Source organism: Salvelinus sp. IW2-2015, linkage group LG11 (assembly GCF_002910315.2).
Source record: "Salvelinus sp. IW2-2015 linkage group LG11, ASM291031v2, whole genome shotgun sequence".
In the NCBI taxonomy this organism is placed as follows: domain Eukaryota; kingdom Metazoa; phylum Chordata; class Actinopteri; order Salmoniformes; family Salmonidae; genus Salvelinus; species Salvelinus sp. IW2-2015.
This window is the reverse complement of record NC_036851.1, coordinates 36,501,023-36,526,369: the sequence shown is the minus strand read 5'-3', so window position 1 is coordinate 36,526,369 and position 25,347 is coordinate 36,501,023. Positions and strand designations below refer to the sequence as shown.

The 25,347-nt window shown below is 43.4% G+C and overlaps 1 protein-coding gene across 2 annotated transcripts in view; it reads left to right on the top strand.

Moving 5' to 3' along the window:
- The window catches only part of LOC111970314 (SLIT-ROBO Rho GTPase-activating protein 3), a 79,095-nt gene that overhangs the window by 2,421 nt on the left and 51,327 nt on the right, over positions 1-25,347 (top strand). For both annotated transcript variants that reach the window (XM_023996982.2, XM_023996981.2), the window contains exons 2-3: positions 17,026-17,221; positions 22,447-22,609. In XM_023996982.2, the coding sequence (XP_023852750.1) occupies positions 17,026-17,221; positions 22,447-22,609 (359 nt within the window). The remainder of the gene's footprint in view (positions 1-17,025; positions 17,222-22,446; positions 22,610-25,347) is intronic.

Sequence of the window (25,347 nt, the reverse complement as noted above, 5' to 3'; positions counted from 1 at the left end):
ATTTTCAAAGCCTTTTACATTTATTTCAGCTCATTTTATGCTAATTTAGCTTTTTGCGACCAGCAGAAACAACTTTGAAGACGACCACCACAACATGTAAAATCCTCATGTCGCTGCGAGAAAGCTGCATAATCATATGTTTCCCCGCACTTTGGGCAGACTGGGTGGACACCATAGCACATGTAATATAATTTGGCACACCTCTCAATTCTTTAGTATGAAATTGCGCAAACTCCAAACATATTGCTGTGTGTGTTGGGATAGCACTTTGCTGTGGAACCTGCATCCATGCTGGCTCGGTTGAAGTGGCTATCGAAGGGTCTAGTTAGCCAATACACCCTCGATCATTTTCACTCCCTAAATTTGGGACACTTGGGAATATTGCGGAGGCGAGTGTGAACACACAAATGGAGGGCCTACGGGAAGTGGGTGATATGGAATTGAGACACCATCTTTTCACTTCAGTGTCATTTCAGTAGAATTCATATGATATCCATCTATTCAAAGAAAGAGATGGGATGAGAAGAGGTCTTTCAAAGATGTCTTGGAATGACAGTGACCAGGGATGGCCTTGTTAATCAGTAACATTCTATCATGTTAGGCCCCAGAGTAAGTTAATGCAACATAAACCATTTTTTTTACACTCACGAATAGGAAACGTGTTAGTGCTGGAACTATAGAGGGTCTGGCTGGGGAATCTCTCTACCAGCAAATAGCTCAGAAACACCATAAATAATATATGTTGTCAGCATAAATGATGGAACTATGAAAGGGTTTTATTGTCTGACTGCTGCTGCTAAATATGTGAGTGCATCCCAAATGGCACTCTCTATCCCTACATAATGCACTACTTTAGGGTGCCATTTGGGACTCCGCCTGTGACTGTAGAAGATAGATGGTGGTTCTATCTAATTTGTGGTCTCCTGAGTGGCGCAGCCGTCTAAGGCACTGCATCTCAGTGCTAGAGGTGTCACTACAGACCCTGGCTCGATTCCAGGCTGTATCACAACTGGCTGTGATTGGGAGTCCCATAGGTCGGTGCACAATTGGTCCAGTGTCGTCCGGGTTAGGGTTTGACCGGGGTAAGCCATCATAGTAAATAAGAGTTTGTTCTTAACTGACTTGCCTGGTTAAATAAGGAAATATCTAAAGTCAACCCAGCAGAGTTTAATATTTTTATTTTTTTTTTATTTTTTTTATTTCACCTTTATTTTACCAGGTAGGCTTTGAGACAAGTTCTCATTTGCAACTGCGACTGGCCAAGATAAAGCATAGCAGTGTGGACAGACAACACAGAGTTACACATGGAGTAAACAATAAACAAGTCAATAACATGGTAGAAAAAAAGAGAATCTATATACAATGTGTGCAAAAGGCATGAGTAGGCAATAAATCGAATAATTACAATTTAGCAGATTCACTGGAGTGATAAATCATCAGATGATCATGTGCAGAAGAGATACTGGTGTGCAAAGAGCAGAAAAGTAATAAATAAAAGCAGTATGGGGGTGGGTAGGTAAATTGGGTGGGTAGTTTCAGATGGACTATGTACAGCTGCAGCGATCGGTTAGCTACTCGGATAGCAGATTTTTAAAGTTGTTGAGGGAGATAAAAGTCTCCAACTTCAGAGATTTTTGCAATTCGTCCAGTCGCAGGCAGCAGAGAACTGAAGGAAGGCGTCCAAATGAGGTTTTAGCTTTAGGGATGATCAGTGAGATACATTGCTGGAGCGCGTGCTGGGGGTGGGTGTAGCCATCGTGACCAGTGAACTGAGATAAGGCGGCACTTTACCTAGCTAGCCTTGTAGATGACCTGGAGCCAGTGGGTCTGCGACGAACATGTAGCGAGGCCAGCCGACTATGGCATACAGGTCGCAGTGGTGGGTCGTATAAGGTGCTTTAGTAACAAAACGAATGGCACTGTGATAACTGCATCCAGTTTGCTGAGTAGAGTGTTGGAAGCTATTTTGTAGATGACATCGCCGAAGTCGAGGATCGGTAGATAGTCAGTTTTACTAGGGTAAGTTTGGCGGCGTGAGTGAAGGAGGCTTTGTTGCGGAATAGAAAGCCGATTCTTGCTTTGATTTTGGATTGGAGATGTTTGATATGAGTCTGGAAGGAGAGTTTGCAGTCTAGCCAGACACTAGTACTTATAGATGTCCACATATTCTAGGTCGGACCGTCCAGGGTGGTGATGCTAGTCGGGCGTGCGGGTGCAGGCAGCGAACGGTTGAAAAGCATGCATTTGGTTTTACTAGCGTTTAAGAGCAGTTGGAGGCCACGGAAGGAGTGTTGTATGGCATTGAAGCTCGTTTGGAGGTTAGATAGCACAGTGTCCAAGGAGGGCCGGAAGTTATATAGAATGATGTCGTCTGCGTAGAGGTGGATCAGGGAATCGCCCGCAGCAAGAGCAACATCATTGATGTATACAGAGAAAGAGTCGGCCGAGAATTGAACCCTGTGGTACCCCCATAGAGACTGCCAGAGGACCGGACAACATGCCCTCCGATTTGACACACTGAACTCTGTCTGCAAAGTAGTTGGTGAACCAGGCAAGGCAGTCATTAGAAAAACGAGGCTACTGAGTCTGCCGATAAGAATATGGTGATTGACAGAGTCGAAAGCCTTGGCCAGGTGATGAAGACGGCTGCACAGTAATGTCTTTTATCGATGGCGGTTATGAATCGTTTAGTACCTTGAGCGTGGCTGAGGTGCACCGTGACCGGCTCGGAAGATTGCACAGCGGAGAAGGTACGGTGGATTCGAGATGGTCATGGATCTGTTTGTTGACTTGGCTTTCGAAGACCTTAGATAGGCAGGTAGGATGGATATAGGTCTGTAACAGTTTGGTCCAGGTGTCTCCCCTTTGAAGAGGGGATGACCGCGGCAGCTTTCCAATCCTTGGGGATCTCAGATGATACGAAGGAGAGGTTGAACAGGCTGGTAATAGGGGTGCGACAATGGCGGCGGACAGTTCAGAAATAGGGTCCAGATTGTCAAGCCCAGCTGATTGTATGGCCAGGTTTTCCAGCTCTTTCAGAACATCTGCTATTTGGATTTGGGTAAAGGAGAAGCTGGGGAGGCTTGGGCGAGTAGCAGCGGGGGGGCGGGGCTGTTGGCCAAGGTTGGAGTCGCCAGGAGAAGGCATGGCCAGCCATTGAGAAATGCTTGTTGAAGTCTTCGATTATCAGGATTTATCGGTGGTGACGTGTTACCTAGCTTCAGTGCAGTGGGCAGCTGGGAGGAGGTGCTCTTGTTCTCCATGGACTTTACAGTATCCCAGAACTTTTTGGAGTTAGAGCTACAGGATGCGAATTTCTGCTTGAAAAAGTGGCCTTTGCTTTCCTGACTGACTGCGTGTATTGGTTCCTGACTTCCTGAACAGTTGCATATCGCGGGGCTCTTCGATGCTATTGCAGTTCGCCACAGGATGTTTTGTGCTGGTCGAGGGCAGTCAGGTCTGGAGTGAACCAAGGGCTATATCTGTTCTTGGTTCTGCATTTTTTGAACGGAGCATGCTTGTCTAATATGGTGAGGAAGTAACATTTAAAGAATGACCAGGCATCCTCAACTGACGGGATGAGGTCAATATCCTTCCAGGGTACCCGGGCCAGGTCGATTAGAAAGGCCTGCTCGCAGAAGTGTTTTAGGGAGCGTTTGACAGTGATGAGGTGGTCGTTTGACCGCGGACCCGTGGCGGAATACAGGCAATGAGGCAGTGATCGCTGAGATCTTGATTGAAGACAGCAGAGGTGTATTTGGAGGGCAGGTTGGTCAGGATAATGTCTATTAGGGTGCCCATGTTTACGGATTTYGGGTTGTACCTGGTGGGTTCCTTGATGATTTGTGTGAGATTGAGGGCATCAAGCTTGGATTGTAGGACTGCCGGGGTGTTAAGCATATCCCAGTTTAGGTCACCTAACAGAACAAACTCTGAATCTAGATGGGGAGCGATCAATTCACAGATGGTGTCCAGGGCACAGCTGGGAGCTGAGGGGGGTCGGTAGCAGGCGGCAACAGTGAGAGACTTATTTCTGGAGAGATTAATTTTTAAAATTAGAAGTTCGAACTGTTTGGGCATAGACCTGGAAAGTATGACAGAACTTTGCAGGCTATCTCTGCAGTAGATTGCAACTCCTCCCCCTTTGGCAGTTCTATCTTGACGGAAAGTGTTATAGTTGGGTATGGAAATCRCAGAATTTTTGGTGGCCTTCCTAAGCCAGGATTCGGACACGGCAAGGACATCAGGATTGGCAGAGTGTGCTAAAGCGGTGAGTAAGGCAAACTTAGGGAGGAGGCTTCTGATGTTGACATGCATGAGGCCAAGGCTTTTTCGATCACAGAAGTCAACAAATGAGGGTGACTGGGGACATGCAGGGCCTGGGTTTACCTCCACATCACCCGAGGAACAGAGGAGTAGTAGGATGAGGGTGCGGCTAAAGGCTAWCAAAACTGGTCGCCTAGAGCGTTGGGGACAAAGAATAAAAGGAGCAGATTTATGGGCGTGGTAGAATAGATTCTGGGCATAATGTGCAGACAGGGGTATGGAGGGGTATATAGTGTAGCTAGCTGTAGATATCTCTCCTCTAAAGCTGATGGCTGCTCCAAGTTGACACATTAAGAGGATGAAGGCTCAGTACACCCTCTTATTCATGTAAAAAGCCACTTATAGTACAGTGAGTGCATGTGTGATCCCTATAATAAGTGAACCTACAACCAACCTTGGCATTGCTATAGCCGTGCTCTTACCAACTGAGCCACACAGGATCACATATAGAATCCTCTACCCTCCAACATGTTTATTGAAGAAGCTTGTGGAAGAACAGCTGAGCAGACAATATAGCACTCAAGACAATAATAGTCTGATGAAGTCCAGAATGACATAGTTTGATAGATGACACAATGGAAAGACCCTCTGTTAGACATGTTTCTAACCAACAACAATCTACACATTTTTTCTCTGTCAATCTACCTTGTACTAAAGAAAGATGTACATTGATCTTTTCTCTCCACCAAAGTGTGAGATGCTGTGTTAAGTAGATACCAGACACGTGTAGGGTATTATCACACTTGGATTGAAATATTGTTACTAATTTTAGACTGTACTTGCAGCAAACACTGAAAACCCTCTTATCACCCGTTGTGGGGGCAGGGTATGACCATAGTGCATCATGGACAATCTGAGCTGCTCTCGCTGCTTTTTAATGAGACATGGAGGTACATACTGTAGCATGTTGATGTAGTTTGCTGAAGTCTTGGTTGACTCCTTGAGTGTGTGTTTGTACGCTCGTGCATGTGTGTGCGCATGCCTGCGTTAATCAATGTCTGTGTACGTGTGTGTGCTTGTGGGTGTGAGAGGACGTCTCAGTTTCAGGAAAAGCTTTTAAGTTGACAGCTCATTTGCCAGGCTGTCTGGGATCAGTTTAGTTGGGTGTAAGAAGGGCTATAAGGGTTACACTCTGGCATCGCGGTCAAATAGTGCTGAGTCGGTAGCTGACTAAACAGCATTTACTGTAGTGCAGGCAGCTGTCAGCCCTCCATTTATGGGCCTGCAGCAGATTTCTGGACAATTATGTGTTCTTTCTTGGTAGCCTGGTCTCAGATCAGTTTGTGCTGTATTGCCAACTCCTACAGTCAATGTCACGGCTCCAACATTGACCATAGGAGTTGGAAAGACAGATCTGGGACCAGGCTACTTTCTTGGGAGAATTTGACTTCAACATTGTTGAAGGACCAACAGAGGTAACGTTACCATGATGAACAGTCAATGGCGCTATACCTGGCTATGTTGACATGTCATGACAGATGACGTCATTAGTTACCTTGTCATGACACTGGATGCTGTATGTATGGTATGTGGTCCAACCACTCATTAACAAGCCAGTCACTTCCCATGAATGATGCGTCAACTGGTATGTGTCAGAATTAACCGAAACCAACCGCCATTAATGGTGCAATGTGTGAATATACAGTATAGTACAGTACAGTGTGATTATGGAGCAGGTAAGGAGTTCAGACTGGAATAGACCACAGTCCCTTGTTCTGTGCACTAATGTCTTTGCATGAGTGCATGTACAGTATATGGTATTTTGACAATACATTAATGTTTATGGAATTACTCAGCCTGCTATCATATTCATTTCCTATTGTAGCTCTAGCTCACTATACTAGCCAGACTTGAGAAAACAGTTTCTAGTGTGTTGGAAGTGGAACCCAGCTGCAGTCTGTTAGCCCTACCTTGGTTTGCTTCCATACACATATTTGCATGCATTCCAAAGAATCTCAGTCGACCAGCTCGACTCCAGTCACACGCCGTTAAACAAACCTCTGGATGTACTGCATGCAGCAAGGCACTGCCGTCTACCCTCAGTAGCACTATCTTCTAGTACCCCCCCACTCCTACTCAACTGAATGAGGGTTAGTTGACCTGTATCATGGGTCATTTCCGTGCCTAGAGAACACTCCCTGTAATGTCATTAGACTCTTTTGGAGTCAATCCATTTAGGTCTTACGCTTAAATGCTTCATTTGGTTTGATCTAATTAGATGCATGCATACGTTTCATAGATAGATAAGCACATCGAAGCCATGGCAATTCAGGAAACATTGGTGTTGTGGATCTGTTTTTACCGAAAGATCTTTCAGATTGGAAGATGTAGTAAGAGCAACACATTTTCCGACAAACAAACTGCTTTGTTGGCGCCTTGGGTCGTAAAAATTACTGTGGTGTTGCAGCAATATGTTAACGTGTCAATATGTTAATAAGTAAAGGTACTGTTATTTACAGTAGTCTTGCCACAGAGGAAGACATTATTGCAGTTTTGTTTCCTTTGATCATTGTAGGAAGAAGAATGAAGAGGGTGTGTTTGTGTGTGTCTCGCTTGTGTTCCTCCTGTCTGTCTCTACCCCATAATGCATGTATTGCAGTAGATCTGTATTCCATGACTGTCTGGGCCAGTTAACACCCTTCTGCTCATCAGTATTATTCATGATGAAAACATGCTATGACTTACACTGTCATGAGACATTATGGTTTAATTGGAATAATGTAGCCTGGTCTTATATCTGTTTGTACTGTCTTGCCAACTCTTATGGTGTTTGACGTGACAATTACCATAGGAGTTGACAAGCGAGCACAAACAGACCTGGGATCAGGCTAGCAACAATGCTACACCCCCCCCCCATCCCCTTCCCACCTATACTGCAACCTGCCACCCACTCTGTGTACTATGCTTTCACCCTCACTCCTCTCCCTTCTCTCTCCTTCTGCACTTCTGGTTTTATGTCTGCTGCTATGGTAACATCAACAATCAATGTGAAAATCAGCAACAGATTAAGGCGGAATTGAGAGAGAGGAGTAGGTAACTGAGCTGCACTTCCTAACCTCCTGCCAAATGTATGACCACATGAAAGGTAAATATTTCCCCACAGACTCACAAATAATTTGAATTTGTGAATTCAACCAAAGAGTGTGTAAAGACATACAGTACTATAGTTATTATTGGTCACCCAAGACAAGCGTTCACAGGAAACGGCCTCACTGCCATACTTTGTGCCAAATGATGTTGGAGTGTCAGTCTGTGTTAGGTGTCATGTGATCAGCCGCGCATGGATAACAGTGAAGAGCGAGACAAGCACAGAGAGATTGGCACTGGCCCACAATGTAGGCTACCCCTCTGCCTGTTGGCTTATTTACATATTCAAGCCTGTCTCAAAAGACCGCTTGAAATGTAGCCTACATGTTTTGTGCTTTTGTTGGAAGCAGTAACTCCCCATACGTATCTATAACTGGGCTAATAACTTGCTAACTAGCAAATAACTAGCTAACTAGCAAAGAACATCAACAAATGGGGTGGCAGGTATTCTAGTGGTTAGAGCGTTGGGCCAGTAACCGAACGGTTGCTAGATCGAATCCCTGAGCTGCCAAGGTAAAAATCTGTCATTCTGCCCCTGAACAAGGCAGTTAACCCACTGTTCTTAGGCTGTCATTGTAAATAAGAATTTGTTCTTAACTGACATGCCTAGTTAAATAAAAAATAAAATGTGCACACTGTGCTCTTATCTAAACTGATCTGAAATGCACATTAACTGAACGACTGCTCATGGGCTACCCCTGCCAATAGAATTCTACTCCGTTGCTCTCTGGCTCTGCCTACAACAAAATCACAGACTCAATCTTGCAAAGTTAGATTTGTTTGTTGCATTGAAAAGGGGCTGATATAATGTTGATTCGATCACAGAATATTTTTTGATCTATGTAGTGCCAACTAATGGGGTGAACTCAGTGAAGTTAAATCTCTTATCTTCTTCTTCTTCTTCTATGATAGCATGGCAGTCCAGTGTACGATCGATCATGATCTGCCCAATTCTGTACTACCATGAAAAAAAATCTAAACCAAATAAATCCCTAACTTCTACCACACCCTCACCCCCAAAAACCCTCCCCAACGCATTAAACTGATCTATATCATGCAGAAACACTCCACCCTGTTCAGCATGTCAACAACCATTTCAACAGTAACATATGATACTCCCAATATCTCTTTTGCCATCTCCACAATAACCTTCAACCTGGCATTTCTGCTTTCCACAACCCGAGTCGTATTGATAACCTTACCAATAAAAACTATGAAGTCAACTTTATTCATTATCAAAGTGTCCTTTGACACCACACATTCATGGGCACAAGATTTCTGAACAGGCCTGGAAACCCTGCCAGGACCATCAGAAACACCATCCCCGACAGTAGGTCCACTTCTGTCCATGTAAGCTCCGTCAGTCCGCACTGTAGTTCTACCAATCTTTTTTACGGCCTCTGCATATGATACATCATGAATGGTGCTATATCTCTGAGCCTCTCTAGCCTCTCTCTGTACATGGCATCCACCAAATGCTGCACTGTGTTCTACCCCACAATTGCAGCACTTAATCTTCACATTGCTTCCACATTCACTGTAATCATGGCCCCTCCACACTTGGCACATCTTTTATTTCCTTTACACTGAGCAGCTACATGTCCCATTCTTTGGCATTTAAAACACTGCAGTGCATATGGAACAAATTCTAGAACATTTAAACTAAGGAATCCTATCTGTACTTTTCCCGGCAAGACTTTCTCAAACCTCAGCATCACTGATAAGCTTTCACTTCTTTGACCCTCTTTCCTGCTGATCAACCTTTTGGCCTCTATCACTCTGCCTTCCTTCACATTTTCTTTAACATCAACATAGATGTTGGGATTCCAGTGATGACTTCCCTTCAATCTAGCATAAGCACCAGGGACATGGCTTTTCATTTTCTTCCAATTAAGCGTTTCCATTTTCAGAATCTTCTTTTGCTGAGCCCGGCTACTACACAATATTAACAATCTACCATTTCCAACGAACCAAGCTAATTTCACTTCACCTACCTCTTTCTCTATGGCATTAGTTAGTCGGATAAGTGAGGCCTTGTGGTCTCATCAAACACTATCACCACTTTCCACTCCAACACATTATTACTCTTGCTTCCTACCTTGGCCCTCTTTATGCTTTCTTTACTAGACGCTCCACTGCTTTCAATATCATGATCTCTCTTCTTCCTATGTCTTTCCACAACCAACCATTCAGATCCTTGACTCTCATCCTCCAGCTCCATATCATCAGAACTGACCCCCATATTGTTCTCATTCCAGCAAAGCTGTTGCTTCACCAACTTTTTCTCCATTTCCTCCATTTTGTCCGCGCTACTCGCCGCCATTTCCCGTCACTGTGTTCGGTCTGTTAAAATGTGTCAGAACTTTGGCGCTAATCTCTTATGTGTCTCCGCAGCATGGCATTTCTTCTGCGTGGCAGTCCTGGAGGAAGTGGGCTGCCGCGCACAGTTTAGTGGGAACGTTGCTCTGCAGCAGGGTTATTACTAGCCAAAGCTATTATCACGATAAGCAGACCTCAGGTTTGTGTAGGAGTCTGGACAGGCAGCAGGGTTGTGTAGGAGTCTGGACAGGCAGCAGGGTTGTGTAGGAGTCTGGACAGGCAGCAGGGTTGTGTAGGAGTCTGGACAGGCAGCAGGGTTGTGTAGGAGTCTGGACAGGCACCAGGGTTGTGTAGGAGTCTGGACAGGCAGCAGGGTTGGTTGGCGACCAGACAGCGGTCAAGATGTTGCAACACAACAGCTGAGCCCCAGACAGACAGAACAGGACTAGCTACTACAGTAATTGTGGGAAGGAGAAAAGTGTATTACTGTATCTCTAAACAAATCTGCTACTCCCTATTTCAGGTTTCCCCAAAATCGGTGTTGGGGCCCCCGCTGAGTGCACGTTTTGGTTTTTGCCCTAACACTAAACAGCTGAATAAAATAATCAAAGCTTTATGATTATGAGTTGGTGGGGGGGAGGGGAATGCAACACTGGACTGACTTAATAGGTGTCTGCAATTATAGTAATGGAAGGACCAATTCAGAGACACTGGTTACGGCCGTGGTGATAGAAATCCCCTTCTATTTGGGAAAATACCTCCATATATGTAAGCACATTAGCTACAGGACAAAATATCTACACTGTATATATGTACTGTACCTGCTGCACAAGCATCCACATTGCACACAAAAAATACATGTAATTATATCCGTACGAATCCAACTGTGTGTGTGGTGAAACAACAGCTGTAAACATCCACCCTCTACTCAGCCCAGAGAACTGACTTGTCTTAAGCAACCAGAGGCTTTCTTTCTGTGTTTTTTCTTGTCATATTTCATTCTGTTTCTAAACTTACCCTCAGCTTTTTGTGAGTAATTCATATTTGGGTTCAAATCCTTGTGAAACCCACCAGACCAGAGCTGTAGCCACTCAGCTTTTACTGACGAAAACAAACACTGTGGATCCGTTCCAAATGGCACCCTGTAACCCACATAGTGCACTACTTTTGACCAGAGCCGTATGGGCCCTTGACCAGAGCTCTATGGGCCCTAGCATTTGACAGGCAGACAGGCTTTGTGCACTCATTAATGAAGTCTCACTGACTGGGCCATGGGCATGGGCTTTGGAACATCTGAGTCATTTTGGCAAAACACATCAGCTACCAATTAGAGATGTTAGTCTGAACTCACCATTGACCGTGATGTCTGACTTGACTACATCAGATCACATTTTGTTATTCTAAGGTAGAAACATCGAGCCCTACATTACATTACATACAGACAGGTATTTATTCACCTTTCCTACAATAATGCCGCTGTTAGGGCCTTATGGTTGTATTTATTTATTTAACCTTTATTTAACTAAGTCAGTTAAGAACAAATTCTTATTTACGATGACGGCCTACCAAAAGGCAAAAGGCCTCCTGCGGGGACGGGGGCCAGGGATTAAAAAATAAATACAATATAAATATAGGACAAAACACACATCACAACAAGAGGCACAACACTACATAATGAGAGACCTAAGACAACAACATAACAAGGCAGCAACACGTGACAACACAGCATGGTAGCAACACAACGTGATAACAACGTGGTAGCAACACAACAAGGTAGCAGCACAAAAACATGGTACAAACATTATTGGGCAAAGTCAACAGCACAATGGTCAAGAAGGTGGAGACAACAATACATCATACAAAGCAGTCACAACTGTCAGTAAGAGTGTCCATGATTGAGTCTTTGAATGAAGAGATTGAGATAAAACTGTCCAGTATAAGTGTTTGTTGCAGCTCGTTTCAGTCGCTAGCTGCAGCGAACTGAAAAGAGGAGCGACCCAGGGATGTGTGCTTTGGGGACCTTTAACAGAATGTGACTGGCAGAACAGGTGTTGTATGTGGAGAATGAGGGCTGCAGTAGATATCTCAGATAGGGGGGAGTGACCCCTAAGAGGGTTTTATAAATAAGCATCAACCAGTGGGTCTCGCAACGGGTATTGTAGAATAGTATTTTGCTATGTTATACATTTACAATTTACATTTTAGTAACATTTAGCAGACGCTCTTATCCAGAGTGACTTACAGTTAGTGCATGTAGTGTGGTTCATGTGTGTGTTTCACAGTTCTCACCTGTGCATTGATTCTGTATGTGTTTTTAGGGCGGTACTTCAACTCTGTGGAGGCCTGCAGCATCCAGCGAWTAGTGCCCATCAAGTGTACCCTCCTTCCATAGCCTTTACTGTTCTATACATAACTAGAGCTAGGGCTCTAGGAAGGGAAACATCATGAGGCTATTATCTTTATCACACTGATCACATTATAATATCAACCAGTCATTTGATCTTCACATGGAGTACATCCCAATGGCACCCTATGGTCCATAGTGCACTACTTTTGACCAGAGCCCTATGTAGGGAATAGGATGCCATTTGGGATGTATACATAGATTACATGATTTGATTTCCCACTCATTTATCATAAATTACCCCCAAAACAGATAAATAGTTGATGGGTAGGGAAAGTATTACCCCCAAAACAGATAAATAGTTGACAGGTAGGGAAGGTATTACCCCCAAAACAGATAAATAGTTGACAGGTAGGGAAAGTATTACCCCCAAAACAGATAAATAGTTGACGGGTAGGGAAAGTATTACCCCCCAAACAGATAAATAGTTGACGGGTAGGGAAAGTATTATGGCTACATAATAAGAAAAAAGCATGCTGTTTGATATTTTTACACAGCAGGGTTGCGAGGCTGCCTGCCACTTTATTACTGCTCCTTTCAGCAGGCTATTAATTGTCTATTGAGAGACTCTGGCTGTTGTCCAAATGGCACCCTTTTCCCTATGTAATGCAGTACCTTTGAGCAGAGCCCTGGTCAAACATAGTGCACTACATAGGGAAAAGGGTGCCATTTGAGACACAGCCACAGAAAGTTGCCCTTGTCCCAACCCATGACTGTATATATGAATGGACAAAGCCATCGATCATGTGACACCATTCATTCCTATGTGAAGACTTAATTGCGTATTGAAGCCAAATTAAGTAGATTATGATGGCGTCTAATGGACACATAACATGCACAGTTTGAACTACTCTASGAAGTGTCTCATTGAGTACCTCAAGTTGAAGGCTGAGGCTGAGGGTACTGCAGGCTGCCATTAGCAACTAAATTATCCTTACAACTCCTTCGGTTCAAGGACATTAATCTGGTGTATTAGAACCAATTATTGGTACAATGATTGTCTTCTTTTTTTTATACACAAAGAGGTTTCCATTCACTATAATGGYGGATCCTGTTTTCTGCCAACGATGCCTGAAGTACCGCGGTCGGCCTTAAACTTCCGTGGCTTTAATGAGAGGAGGCAGTCATTCTCCCCTGGTCCTAGCACAATATGCTAATAAATAGAGGGGCTGCTGGGTGGGAACAGAACACAGAACATACTGGAACACAGCAGAGGAACTCTGGCCAGGCCAGTGGAGATGCCTCCAGGGTCCTGTATTCAGGCAACTAGGCAGCCATGGAGACCATGTGGATACATTTCCAACAAGGCGGCTGAGAGAGTGAGGGCACACACTTTTGCTCACACACACACACACACACACACACACACACACACACTTTATTCATCAATACAAAAACGCCATTGAGAAGTAAACAAAAGTGCCTTTCATATGCAGGGGGCAGAAGAATCTGGTTCATTGATATATTTCTACAGACTTCCTGTCTGTTTGCTGAGTAGTGCATGATGAGAAAAAGGCTGCCATGCGTGAGACTTGGAGTGGCTCAGTCATGATCTCCATATTTTTGGACAGGTTCTGTTAAGGGAATCAAGAGAAAAGCTCACCACCACATTATGGGAATACTGCATTGGACCATCTGTCCATCTTCAGAATCTAAAATGTAGAATACAGATTTTCTTGTTTTTGTTTTGTTTTACAGTATTAGTTGGATGACGTGTGGATATGATTTTACAGAGCTGTGTGTGTGTGTATGCATGTGCGTCTTTGTCTATCTGTCTGTGTCCACATACATATGTGTGTGCGTCTTTGTGTGTCTGTTTGAGTGTGTGTTTGACTGCTCATAGCTGCAGTAGCAGCCTACATGTGAGATGCATGTCTGCTGAATTAGGCAGACAGGATGGAGAATAGAATGTAGGTCAGGCCTCTGAGATCTACACATTGTGCTGCGAGGGACCACAAAAAAGAGTTTGTCATTGTCATGGATCCCTCTGGAACTTTCATTGTGCACACCTGGCCCCTATTCCCACTGATTGTATTTGTATATATGTGCCCTTTGTTCACCATGGTGCTGTCGATTACTGTTACAATGTCCGTTGGTGCGTGTGAGTACCTGTGCTGTGTGTTTTGGTTTGCGTGCCCTTGTGGATTGCCAGATGATTACGGGTCTCGTCCCGTGTGTTAATCATTGTGCGCGTGTGTATTTATTCGAGGTACTCCTCGCTCTTTTGTTTGGGCTTCAACCCTGTGTTTTTGTTACGTGCTTGTCTGGTCTTCGTCCCCGTGCCCTTACCCGGCACGCCGTAATTTGGGATAATAAAAAAAGCCTATTACGCATTCCTGCGCCTGTCTCCCGAATCTCTTCATACCAACGTGACAGTCATCCTAAAAAAGTACACATTCTTTGAATTAAAATGTGTTCTACGATTTCTATTTATGAGGTTTGGAAACTCACTGCTCCAATTAATAGCCTAACAATGGAAAAATGCAAAGAGTTTTTACCTAAAATTACATAGAATGAAAAACCCTTGCAGTCTGACATCACAAGTTTCTGCATAAAACAGTGCTTGGGCAGGCTGTCTTAAGTGTTTTTTTGGCCACCTATGTCCAAACAGTAAAATAATATGTTTTCATTAAATTAAATATTTAAAAATAAGGGGTTTGGTAAAATGTTTTTTGGTGTAAATCTAAATGACTAAAACCAGATATAAAGAATGTAGAAAAGATAATGGACCTATATATTTCTCAATAATATATTTTTGAGAACTGATAATCACCAAAATAAATAGCTTGACTCTCAGGGAGAATCTAAAATCCCCAAAATGATGCATTCAGGAGTATTTTTGTCATGGCATGGGCCCCAATTGATTTTGTTATGTTTGAGGTCACTCAGATAGCATAAGCCATGGCAAGATGTGTATAATTGCAGGAAATTTGCTTTAAAACCACACATTGTTCAACTCTTGTACTGACTCAACTCCAGCCACTTTAAAATGGGAATTGATGGAAATTATGTAAAAATGTACCACTAGCCACTTTAAGCAATGCCACTTAATACAATGTTTACATACCCTACATTACCCATCTCATATGTATATATACTGTACTCTATATCATCTACTGCATCTTGCCATCTTTATGCAATACATGTACCACTAGCCACTTTAAACTATGCCACTTTATGTTTACATACCCTACAGTACTCATTCTCATACTAATATACCGTACTCTATACCATCTACTGCATCTGCCATGCCGTTCTGTACCACCACTCATTCATATATCTTTATGTACATATTCTTTATCCCTTTACACTTGTGTGTGTGTGTAAGGTAGTAGTGTGGAATTGTTAGGTTAGATTACTGTTGGTTATTACTGCATTMTCGGAACTAGAAGCACAAGCATTTCGCTACACTCGCATTAACATCTGCTAACCATGTGTATGTGACTAATAAAATTTGATTTGATTTGATTTGTTCTCTCAGCCACATGGCAAAATGTGTAGAATATATAGACCCAAGAATGTAAAAACCCTTGCAGTCTCACATCGCCATTAAATAATAATATATTAATATAATCATATATTTAAGCAGCATATATAGATCAAACTCCTTCAATACACTATAATATGTTTGAAGAAGTTACCAAAAGGAATATTAATACATTTTTGTATAGTAACCATGGTTATGTAGTTACTGAACGCCTGTATRTCCAAAGCTCTGGTGTCAGCATAGCCACACCAGTGCCACAGTGACTTACAGTGGCTTGAGTCCTATTAGGTGTGTGATCTATTTGGGCTGACACAGTGTGAGGTGATGCTGATATAGTCTGCTCTCTCACTTTCTCTCTCTGCTGGCTGCAGGCTCACAATCCTGCTCTGGCCTGAGCTGGCCAGCAACTTGGCTACAGTATTCTACAGCAATCATGGCAAGCCCAGCACAAAACAGCATAGGCCGTGACACCCCAGCCGGAAGCATAGAACAATCGCCATTCGCGGAGGACCACAAGATCAAACCCACACACACATATAGACACACACATTCCCCGTCTAGGTCTAAAAAGGGCCTAAAATGGCCACTTTCATAATTTTTTATAGTTTGTGATACAAATGTAAAAAGCATGTCAAACATCCTTCCTACCAATGAAGTTTCTATGTGAGAATTACCTGAACAATCTGAGATCCCAAAAATAATTTGGGGCTACGCTGGCATGGAATCGCCCATATTTGATATTAACATTCAAAAGTATGGATTTTACTTTTTACATTTTTCTAAGGTATTATTCTTAGTTGTACTGGGAAACTTTATGTAAAGTGACATTTTATATCATTARGTGAATGTGTCTAAATAAAATACCATAGACATTAGGTAAGGGGTAAATTGTAACATGCGTTACAACTGACCCACAATGACTAATTTGAGTCTAATCTGAGTCTTGAGAAAATACAACAATAATTATTGTCATCAACTATAGCAATCAAAAGACCTCTTCTTACTGATTTAAAATTATATATGATTAGATATAGTAAATGGGGAATGTTCTACAGGCAAAAAAAAAAAAAGAGGTGGCAAGAATATTCACTTCAGGCCTCGAAAAACTAAAACAACAAATAATTGATGGGTACTCCTACACTAAAACTTCTCAGATATGTAGAAACACTAACCAAGCATTAGCAAATTGAATAACCGCTTTATAATTTTCTAATTTTCTAATTTGAGTTATTTAGCTATTACTACTGACCCTGTGTTACTTTTAGCCCTCGTCTCCCCTACCATTATTTTTGTGAAATGTATCATTTACCTCCTGCATGCCTGCCCTTACGACCGCAAGACACGTGTACCTTTTCACACTGCCCCTCTTTGAATCTGTCCTTTCCTCCTTTCTAATTGGCAGAGATCCGTAACCAATTGGTGGAGCAGTTCCGTTGTCTTGAACAGCAGTCGGAATCCCGGCTACAGCTGCTGCAGGACCTGCAGGACTTCTTCCGCCGCAAGGCCGAGCTGCAGCTGGAGTACTCTAGAGGCCTGGACAAACTGGCTGAGCGCTTCTCCGCCAAGATACGCTCCTCCAGGGAACACCAGCACTTTAAGTGGGTACTGCCGAGAGTGTGTATGTGTGTAGGCTACTCTCTGTCTGTTAACCCTGTAATCGTGTTATTGATGTATATTAGGACAGAATGATGAACAGCAATTATATATTTTATACTGATAGAAAGGCAGGTGTGTGTACTGTCTGTCTGGTAATCCTATCTGTATATGTGTGTGTGTATAGAGTCAGCATGAATGTGTGTGCATGTTGTGTGTGTGTGTGTGTGTGTGTGTGCATAGAGTGAGTGTGCAAAGTCAGTGCAATAATACAAATCTAATAGAAGGGTCAGCTCAGATCGTCCATGTAGCCATTTTGTTAGCTATTTAACAGTCTTATGGCTTGGGTGGCATGAGTCTTTAACAATTTTCTGGGCTTTCCTCTGTCACCGTCTGATGAAGAGGTCCTGGATGGCAGGGAACTCTGATGTACTGGGCTGCCTGCACCACCCTCTGTAGTGCCATGCGATCAAGGGCAGTGCGGTTGCCCTACCAAGCCGTGATGCAGCCAGTCAAGATGCTATCAACAGTGCAGCTGTAGAATTTTTTGAGGATTTGAGGGCCCATGATAAATATTTTCATGACTGTTTGCGTGTGTGTGTGGACCATTTTCAGTCCTTAGTGATGCATTTGGACACCAAGGAACTTGAAGCACTCGACCTGCTCCACTGCAGACCTCCCCACATTGACTGGTGGGGACAGAACATTTGGGAACAGTTATATAAAAAAAATCCTAGATGTAAGTGTGTGTGTTTGTGTCAGCTCTGGAAGAAAGAATCTCAACATTACAGCGGAAAAGCGAGGTGAGGTACAGCATAGGGAAAAAGATGTGGGTATCCACCATCCACTGTGCCCAAAAAGTGCATTTCCCACCTTGGCCGCGTGGCCACGCAGTCGTGGGTGAACCGGGAGTTTAGCACGGGACTAAGCACACACCCCTGTGGGGCCCCCGTGTTGAGGGTCAGCATGGCGGAGTACCTAGTTGCAGAGGAAGGTGTTTAGTCCCAGGGTCCTTAGCTTGGTGACGAGTTTGGAGGGGACTTTGATGTTGAACGCTGAGCTGAAGTCAATGAATAGCATTCTCACAGATGTACAGTATTCCTCTTATCTAGGTGGGTGAGGGCAGTGTGGAGTGCAGTTGAGATTGCGTCATCGATGGGTCTGTTGCAGCGATGGAGTTGATGTGTTCCATAACCAGCCTTTCAAAGCACTTCATGATTACAGATGTGAGTGCTACAGGGCGGTAGTCATTGTGGCAGGTAGCCTTAGAGTTTTTGGGAACAGGAATGATGGTAGTCAGCTTGAGACGTGGGAATTGCAGGCTGGGACAAGGAGAGTTTACGAGTGTTGACCGGATTAAAAACCTTTCTCACGTCGGCCTCGGAGAGCAAGATCACCCAGTCCGCTGGGTCAGCGAGGCATCATTGGGCAGATCACAGCTGGGTCTTCCTTTGTATTCCATAATGGACTGCCACATGCGATGGGCGTCGGAGCCTGTGTAATAGGATTCCACCTTGTTCCTTTATTGTCTTTTTGCTTGTTTGATGGCTCTGCGGAGGTCGTAGAGGYACTTCTTGTACTTGGGTATGTCCTCAGCTGTAGCCTTGGGGTTGGCTGCGATAGCCCTGTATGCTGTAGCCCTGTCCTTTAGTTTAGCGCTAACCTCTGTGTTAATCCAGGGCTTATGATTGATTCACTGTGGGGAACATATTCCAGTCAGTGCTAGCAAAGCAGTCTTCTAGCGTAGCCTCTGATTCGGAGGACCATTTCTCAATGGAGAGCGTCATGGGTACTTCCTGTTTGAGCTTTTGCTTGTAGGAAGCAGGAGTATAGAGTCATGATCTGATTTGCCGAAGGGGGGACGAGAGAGGGCCTTGTGTGCTTTCTTGTGGGTTGACTAACAATAGTCTAGGACTTTACCGTCTCTAGTGGCGAAGGAGACGTGTTGATGGAAGTTGAGTATTACACGTGTTAATGACGTGGAATTAAAATCACTGGCAAAAAGGAAAGTAGCCTCCGGGTGCATGGTTTCCTGCTTTTTTATAGCCTCGTACAGTTTGTTAAGTGCCAGCGTGTTGTTTTTCTTGACCTGAGGTGGAATATATACAGCAGTCACGATAACAGGTGAAAACGCTCTCGGGAGGTAGAAGTGTCGGCATTTGACCATCAGGTATTCCAAGATGGGTGAACAATTTGTCGAAACTTCCACTTTGCTAGAGTCAGCACACCATTTACTGTTGATGAAGAGGCCTATCCCTCCCCCTCTCGATTTCCCTGAATCTGATGTCCGGTCTGCTTGTTGAATGGAGAATCCATTCTGTTGGATAGCCATGGGGGTATCTTGTCTGAAAGCCATGTTTCAAAAAAGCAGAGCATATTGAAGTTACGAGAGTCGTGTTGATTGAAAATCCGCGACTTGGAGGTAATCCATATTATTATCAAGAGACTGTACATTGGCCAATAGAATGTAGGGAAGAGGTGGCCAATTTTCCCTTTGCCTGAATCTCACCAGGGCTCCCCTCCTGGCTCTTTTTCACCTGCTTTTCCTCTTGGATAGCCTGAAAATAGCGTTGGAATTACAGATGGGTCGAAAAATGAAGCTGGAATTGAGGTGATTATCTGCCGATCTAATGTTCAAAAGTTCTTGTCGATCATAAGAAATGATAGCTGAGACATTTTTTGCAAAAAAGTTAATATAAACATCAAAAGAATCACAAAATAGCAAAGTTCGGTCTGAGCTCGCAAGACGGCAGCCATACAGTAAGGCGCCATCTTCTTTGCTGCTTCACTGAGCTAATGAAGCCTGTAGTGACTTTCACATGAAGCTCTACCAAGCTGTCCTTTACGTTGACATACTCCTCAAGACTAAGCTGTCCTTTGCAATGGCAGCATCTCAAATGGCACCCTATGATATTGACATACTTCTCAAGACTAAGATGTAATTTATATTGATATACCCCTCAAGACTAATTTTAAAAAGTAGATATTCCAACAGTGGTCATACCGTATGCACTCACATATTGTCAGTCGATTATTACAGTTAAATCATTATATAGTGTGTGGTGCAGTGCTATTAGCAAGGAATACTCAATCAGTTGTATAATGTCAATGAGTATAGTCACAGTATATTCTAACGTAGCAGGTGTTAAATAAGTTGTATTTCTTTCTTACTGGTCCTGACGAGAGAAAAMAAACTCTTCTGCACTGTTGAACCAATCCAATTAATGTGGAGGAGGAGTTAAAATGGAGTGTCGCCTTATTAACATCAAAAAGCGGAAATCTCGTCACGGACTCCTTTTCCAATTCCCTTGAAAAATGGATGCATTGACCCCGCTGAGGGTGGCCACAGTACAGTAGGTGCAGACGTTAAGGCTGAACTTGGCCAAGCCATCCTTACACACACTTGCACTTGACCTGACTATATATCCCCATGCGTATCATCCTTGTTGTCTTTTAAGCAGACTCCTCTATGGTCAATCCTCTATGGACTCCTCTGTCTGTCTGTATCTGTCTCTCTCTGTCTCTCTCTCTTCTCTCTCCTCACCCCAACATGCTCTCTCCCTACCCCACTGTCTCTCTCTCTGCTTCTCTACCCCACTGTCTCTACTCCTCTCTCTACCCCACTTGTCTCTCTCTCTCTCTCTCTCTCTACCCCACTGTCCTCTCTCTCTGCTCCAAGTGTATGGACTTCAAGTTTACTCTAAATAAACTTGAAGACATATGAAGTCCATAAATTCATCTTCGCATAATGTTGGTTGGAAATAGTCAACGTCTAATTAAGCTGTTTTCTCTGTCTTCCCAGTAATGTTGAATTATACAATATGCTTCTAATCTAATGATGTGATACAGAATGATTGCCAATCGTCTATCTGTTTCATCAGAAGCCTTGTAGTGGCTCATTCCCCCTGCTAGGAAACAGGGACTGTGTCCCAAATGACACCCTGTTCTTTATTTAGTGAACTAATTTTGACCATGGTCTATAGTGCTCGGGTCAAAAGTAGTGCACTATATAGGGAATAGGGTGCCATTTAGGATTGTCAGGCAGTAAATCACCTCTACCGACTAATGAACAGATGTGCACTGCATCTCCAGTTCCCATGCAGTGTTGTGACAGTGCTGCAGTGCAGTACAGATCACTGCAGTGGTGCTCCTCTCCTAGTACTAGTGATCTTTTATCTGCAATGGACAGCTCTATAACAACTTCTTCAACGCTATAATTCTGCCAAGATAGTTTACTTTTGATTCAGAGCAAAGCTACTTGCTGGGTTGGGCCCCAATTGAGTTCCTGGCAGCAGGTTGTATGTCTAGGATCAATCATTCACATCCTTCACCACAGATAGGGAAGATATGAGGAAGTTTTAATCAAAGGATCCTGGATATAAAGAATCAGAGCCCCAGAGGTGTGGACTGTGTAGTAGTCTAGGCTACCTGGAGCATCATATTAAAGCTAGTCTTTTTTTACCTCTCTAAACCAGGAACTTCTTTCCTTATTCTTTTATTCTCTGTTTTGACAACTTTTCCCTTGTCTGGTTGGAGAGAGAGGCACTGGAGTCAGGAGCCCTTGTTGTGCAGACTCATCCCAAGTAATTTGTTCATTACTCAACCTGTGGTTATTGATGTCTTAGTAGATAAGACAAGAGGTTCCTTACCAAATAGGCTTTTGATTGTGAAGTTATAGGACAAGAGATGCATGCTTAGCAAAAGATCATAGTAGAAAAGATATCTCCCGCTCACACAATATTACCTCAGCCTGCTTAGCAGAAGATGCCTATCTGACCGTATGTGAAGTTATATAAAGAGAGGTGCACGCTCAGCCAAAGARGCCTATCTGACTGTGATAGTGAGAGTTAGTTTCCTTCTTTCAGCGTGTTCTACTTCCTTCTTCTACAGGAAATGAACAGAATGTGTTAAACGTTTATCTCACATCCACCTCCAGGCTTTCATTTATAAACACCTCACTTGATCTGCTGTTAATTTCAACAGTATAGTATCTGTTAATCTACACTGGTAGATTCCAAAAGCTCAACGATAGTGACCGCAAACTATACTATTGGTTGAATAGGAATGGTTCCATACTGTGGATGTCAACTGTTAACCGGTTTACTTATTACTTATTTTCAACCATACTCTACACRCAAAATTGCTTTTATGTTAACGAGACACTTGACTAACACTGTGATGTTCCTTTTGGATGACACTCTGACCTGTGACCTCTAACCTGTTCTTCCAGGAAGGACCAGAACCTGCTGTCGACAGTGAACTGCTGGTACCTCGTTCTGAACCAGACAAGGAGAGAGAGCAGAGACCATGCTACCCTCAGCGACCTCTACAACAATAATGTCATTGTCCGCCTAGCACACGTCGGAGAGGATGTCATCAGACTCTTCAAGAAGGTCAGGAAAGAATGTTTGTTTACTTGAAATTGAAAATTTGACATGCTGCTGACACCTTTTAGTAGAGCGCTACTGCATAACAAATGTCAGATTTGTTTTAAGAGTTCCCACAGTTATAATAGTGTCGGCCGGGTAATTAATTTGCCATCCAATTCCTCCCCCCGCACACGCACGCACACACACACGAACTTTGAGACCTGATAACTGAGGGCCTGGCTGGCTATGCCCCCACTGTGTTGTCGTCTGGCTGGGCTAGCACCAATCTGCTTTACATCTGAAGGTCAGACCTACAGCTGGGAGATCAGCCATATGTGCTACCTCTTCATCTTCCCCACCTTCATATACCTTTCCTTCCCTTTCTCTGTATCACCAGCTTCCTCATCCGTGTCTTCCTCCTCCAGCAAATTGTAATCGCGGTTTCTGTCCTGTCATTTCCATATCCCTAAATGACAGAAGGATATATTGCTGCATGAATTGTCCCTGTTAATCAATGCAACTGTTTGATCTCAATGTCAAATAATTGCTGTTTAACAATTAGGTACCTTACTGTGATTGTTTTTAATTAAAAAGATTTAAACAAATAAAAAACAATAGCTTCTTGTCAAAGAGTAATTACTCAAACTAGGACTGTCTGGGAGTGGTCTGAGTGGGAGGGGAGGTTAGGAACTCTCTTTTATTATTGGTTTATTAACTCATTTATTGCCTGGTAACGTCAGCTGTCAGGCCAAAACTCCATCCCACCAAAACAGCCTGAAATTTTAGGCAGTCTTTTCAAACGGCTCTTACACTAAAAGGGCATTTTCACAATTTCACAGTATTATTCCAACCTCATTGTGTGGAAATACATATAGAACACAGAAAAATCTAATTTCTTGACTGCACTGGGCATTTAAGTGTACACATTAGACCAATCAGAGCTATAAAGCATGTCTGAGAAAGAGAGGCAGAGGGCAGAGCAGAGAGCAGAAAGTGGCCATGGTTCAGGGACTACAGTATGATGGAACGGTCTGCTGGGGAGAGCACAGATCAGTATTGATCCACAGGAACCGGGTGGAGTCTCACATTATTTATGTCGGCTTGGGATGGATATGCTGTCAGGGGTGGGCTGTGATGAGGCTGGGTTACTGTTGCCTGGTGGACTGGGTTTGGCTGAGCTGCCTGGTGGGCTGAGCTGCCAAGAGGTGGCTGAATAACTGCCTGCTGAAAAATGATCAAATGTCTCCCTCAGCAAAAGGTTTCAAGTTGTGGCGGAAAGTTTGTTACATTGCCTAGGCTGATAGCAGTAGCACCATCTACTGTAGGTGACATATACACACACACCATTGCATTGTTGCAAATGTTGTGCAACATGAATAAACTAACCTAAAAATAGGTCTTCTGCTAATGAATTAACCATTTAAGTTGTCCTTATAGGTGTAAATGTAGTGTTGTTGCCATAGCAGCACCTATCTCTCAGAGGAAAGTTCAATTAATTAGGCCTAACTCACAGCTGCTGGGCCTAACAACAATGACAACCATTGCTGTGACAACCTACCATCACTGACATACTCCACCCTATATACTACACTAACAACACACTTACCTGTGCTTTCACTTGAGGGGTCTGTCTAATGTATTACTGAAGAGGAAAACTGTTCCTACTGTTGACGACTGTCTGACTGGAGCTCGTTTTGATCTGTTTATAATTGTATAATAAGTGTAGCAGTAGTAATTCTCATGTTATGGATTAGATAGAAGGGTCTATGTGCATTGTATTTGGGCTGAGAGAAAGGGGCCCTGTCTCTGAGGGCAAGAATGATTCCATAAGGGTTGAATAGGAACCATGTGTCTGGAGTTAGAGCTGATAGATTGGAATTACTGTTCTGTTACACTGTCTTTACTGATTTATATTTATACTATTAATATGAATGTACAGTGTTTATATACTGTATTCTTAGAGATTGAAAGTAGTGTTAGGTTTAGGCTCTTTGTGTATGAGACGTTGAATTATCTAGTGGACTGTAGGAGACTAGGAATGTGTACTCCCATAACTCAAGYCCAGACTGATAAGAAGATCTGTGAACGGCACGGAGGAGTGTGAAGACTCTGGACGCTGATACARGATAACCAACATGAGGAACATACTCAGTTCCTGCAGAAACTGATTGTTCATCCTAGGCGAAGAAGAGGGGTCTAGTTGGAAACTGGGGCCTAGTCGGAAGTTATAAATATATGTGCTTGTGACCTGTATGTGTGCCTTTTTGGAGCTGCGACAATCTACAGTAGCTTGAGTCTATGTGGATTATTGTACCAGAAATTAGAACCTAACACTACTTTTACAGGATTTCTTAAACTTCTCTGTTCTAGCTGCCTTCCGTAGCCTCTCATTGTTGGCTGTACATTCTATCACTGTCCATCAGACACTCCGCTCCTACGAGTTACAGTAACTGAGTTGGAATCGTGACTGTGTGATTTGAATATGGTCAGTAGGAGACATTTAGAAATGTCTATTCTTAGCTGCCTGCATGTACACTGCATAGTATTCTATAAGGCCTTTTTACACATAGAGGGAAACAACATTTCACACTGTTCAGTCATCTCCCATACAGACACATACCCGAGGGAAACACATATCTCCCATACAGACGCATACCCGAGGGAAACACATATCTCCCATACAGACGCATACCCCAGAGAGAGATTCCATACAGACGCATACCCGCGGGAAACCATATCTCCCATAACAGACGCATACCGCG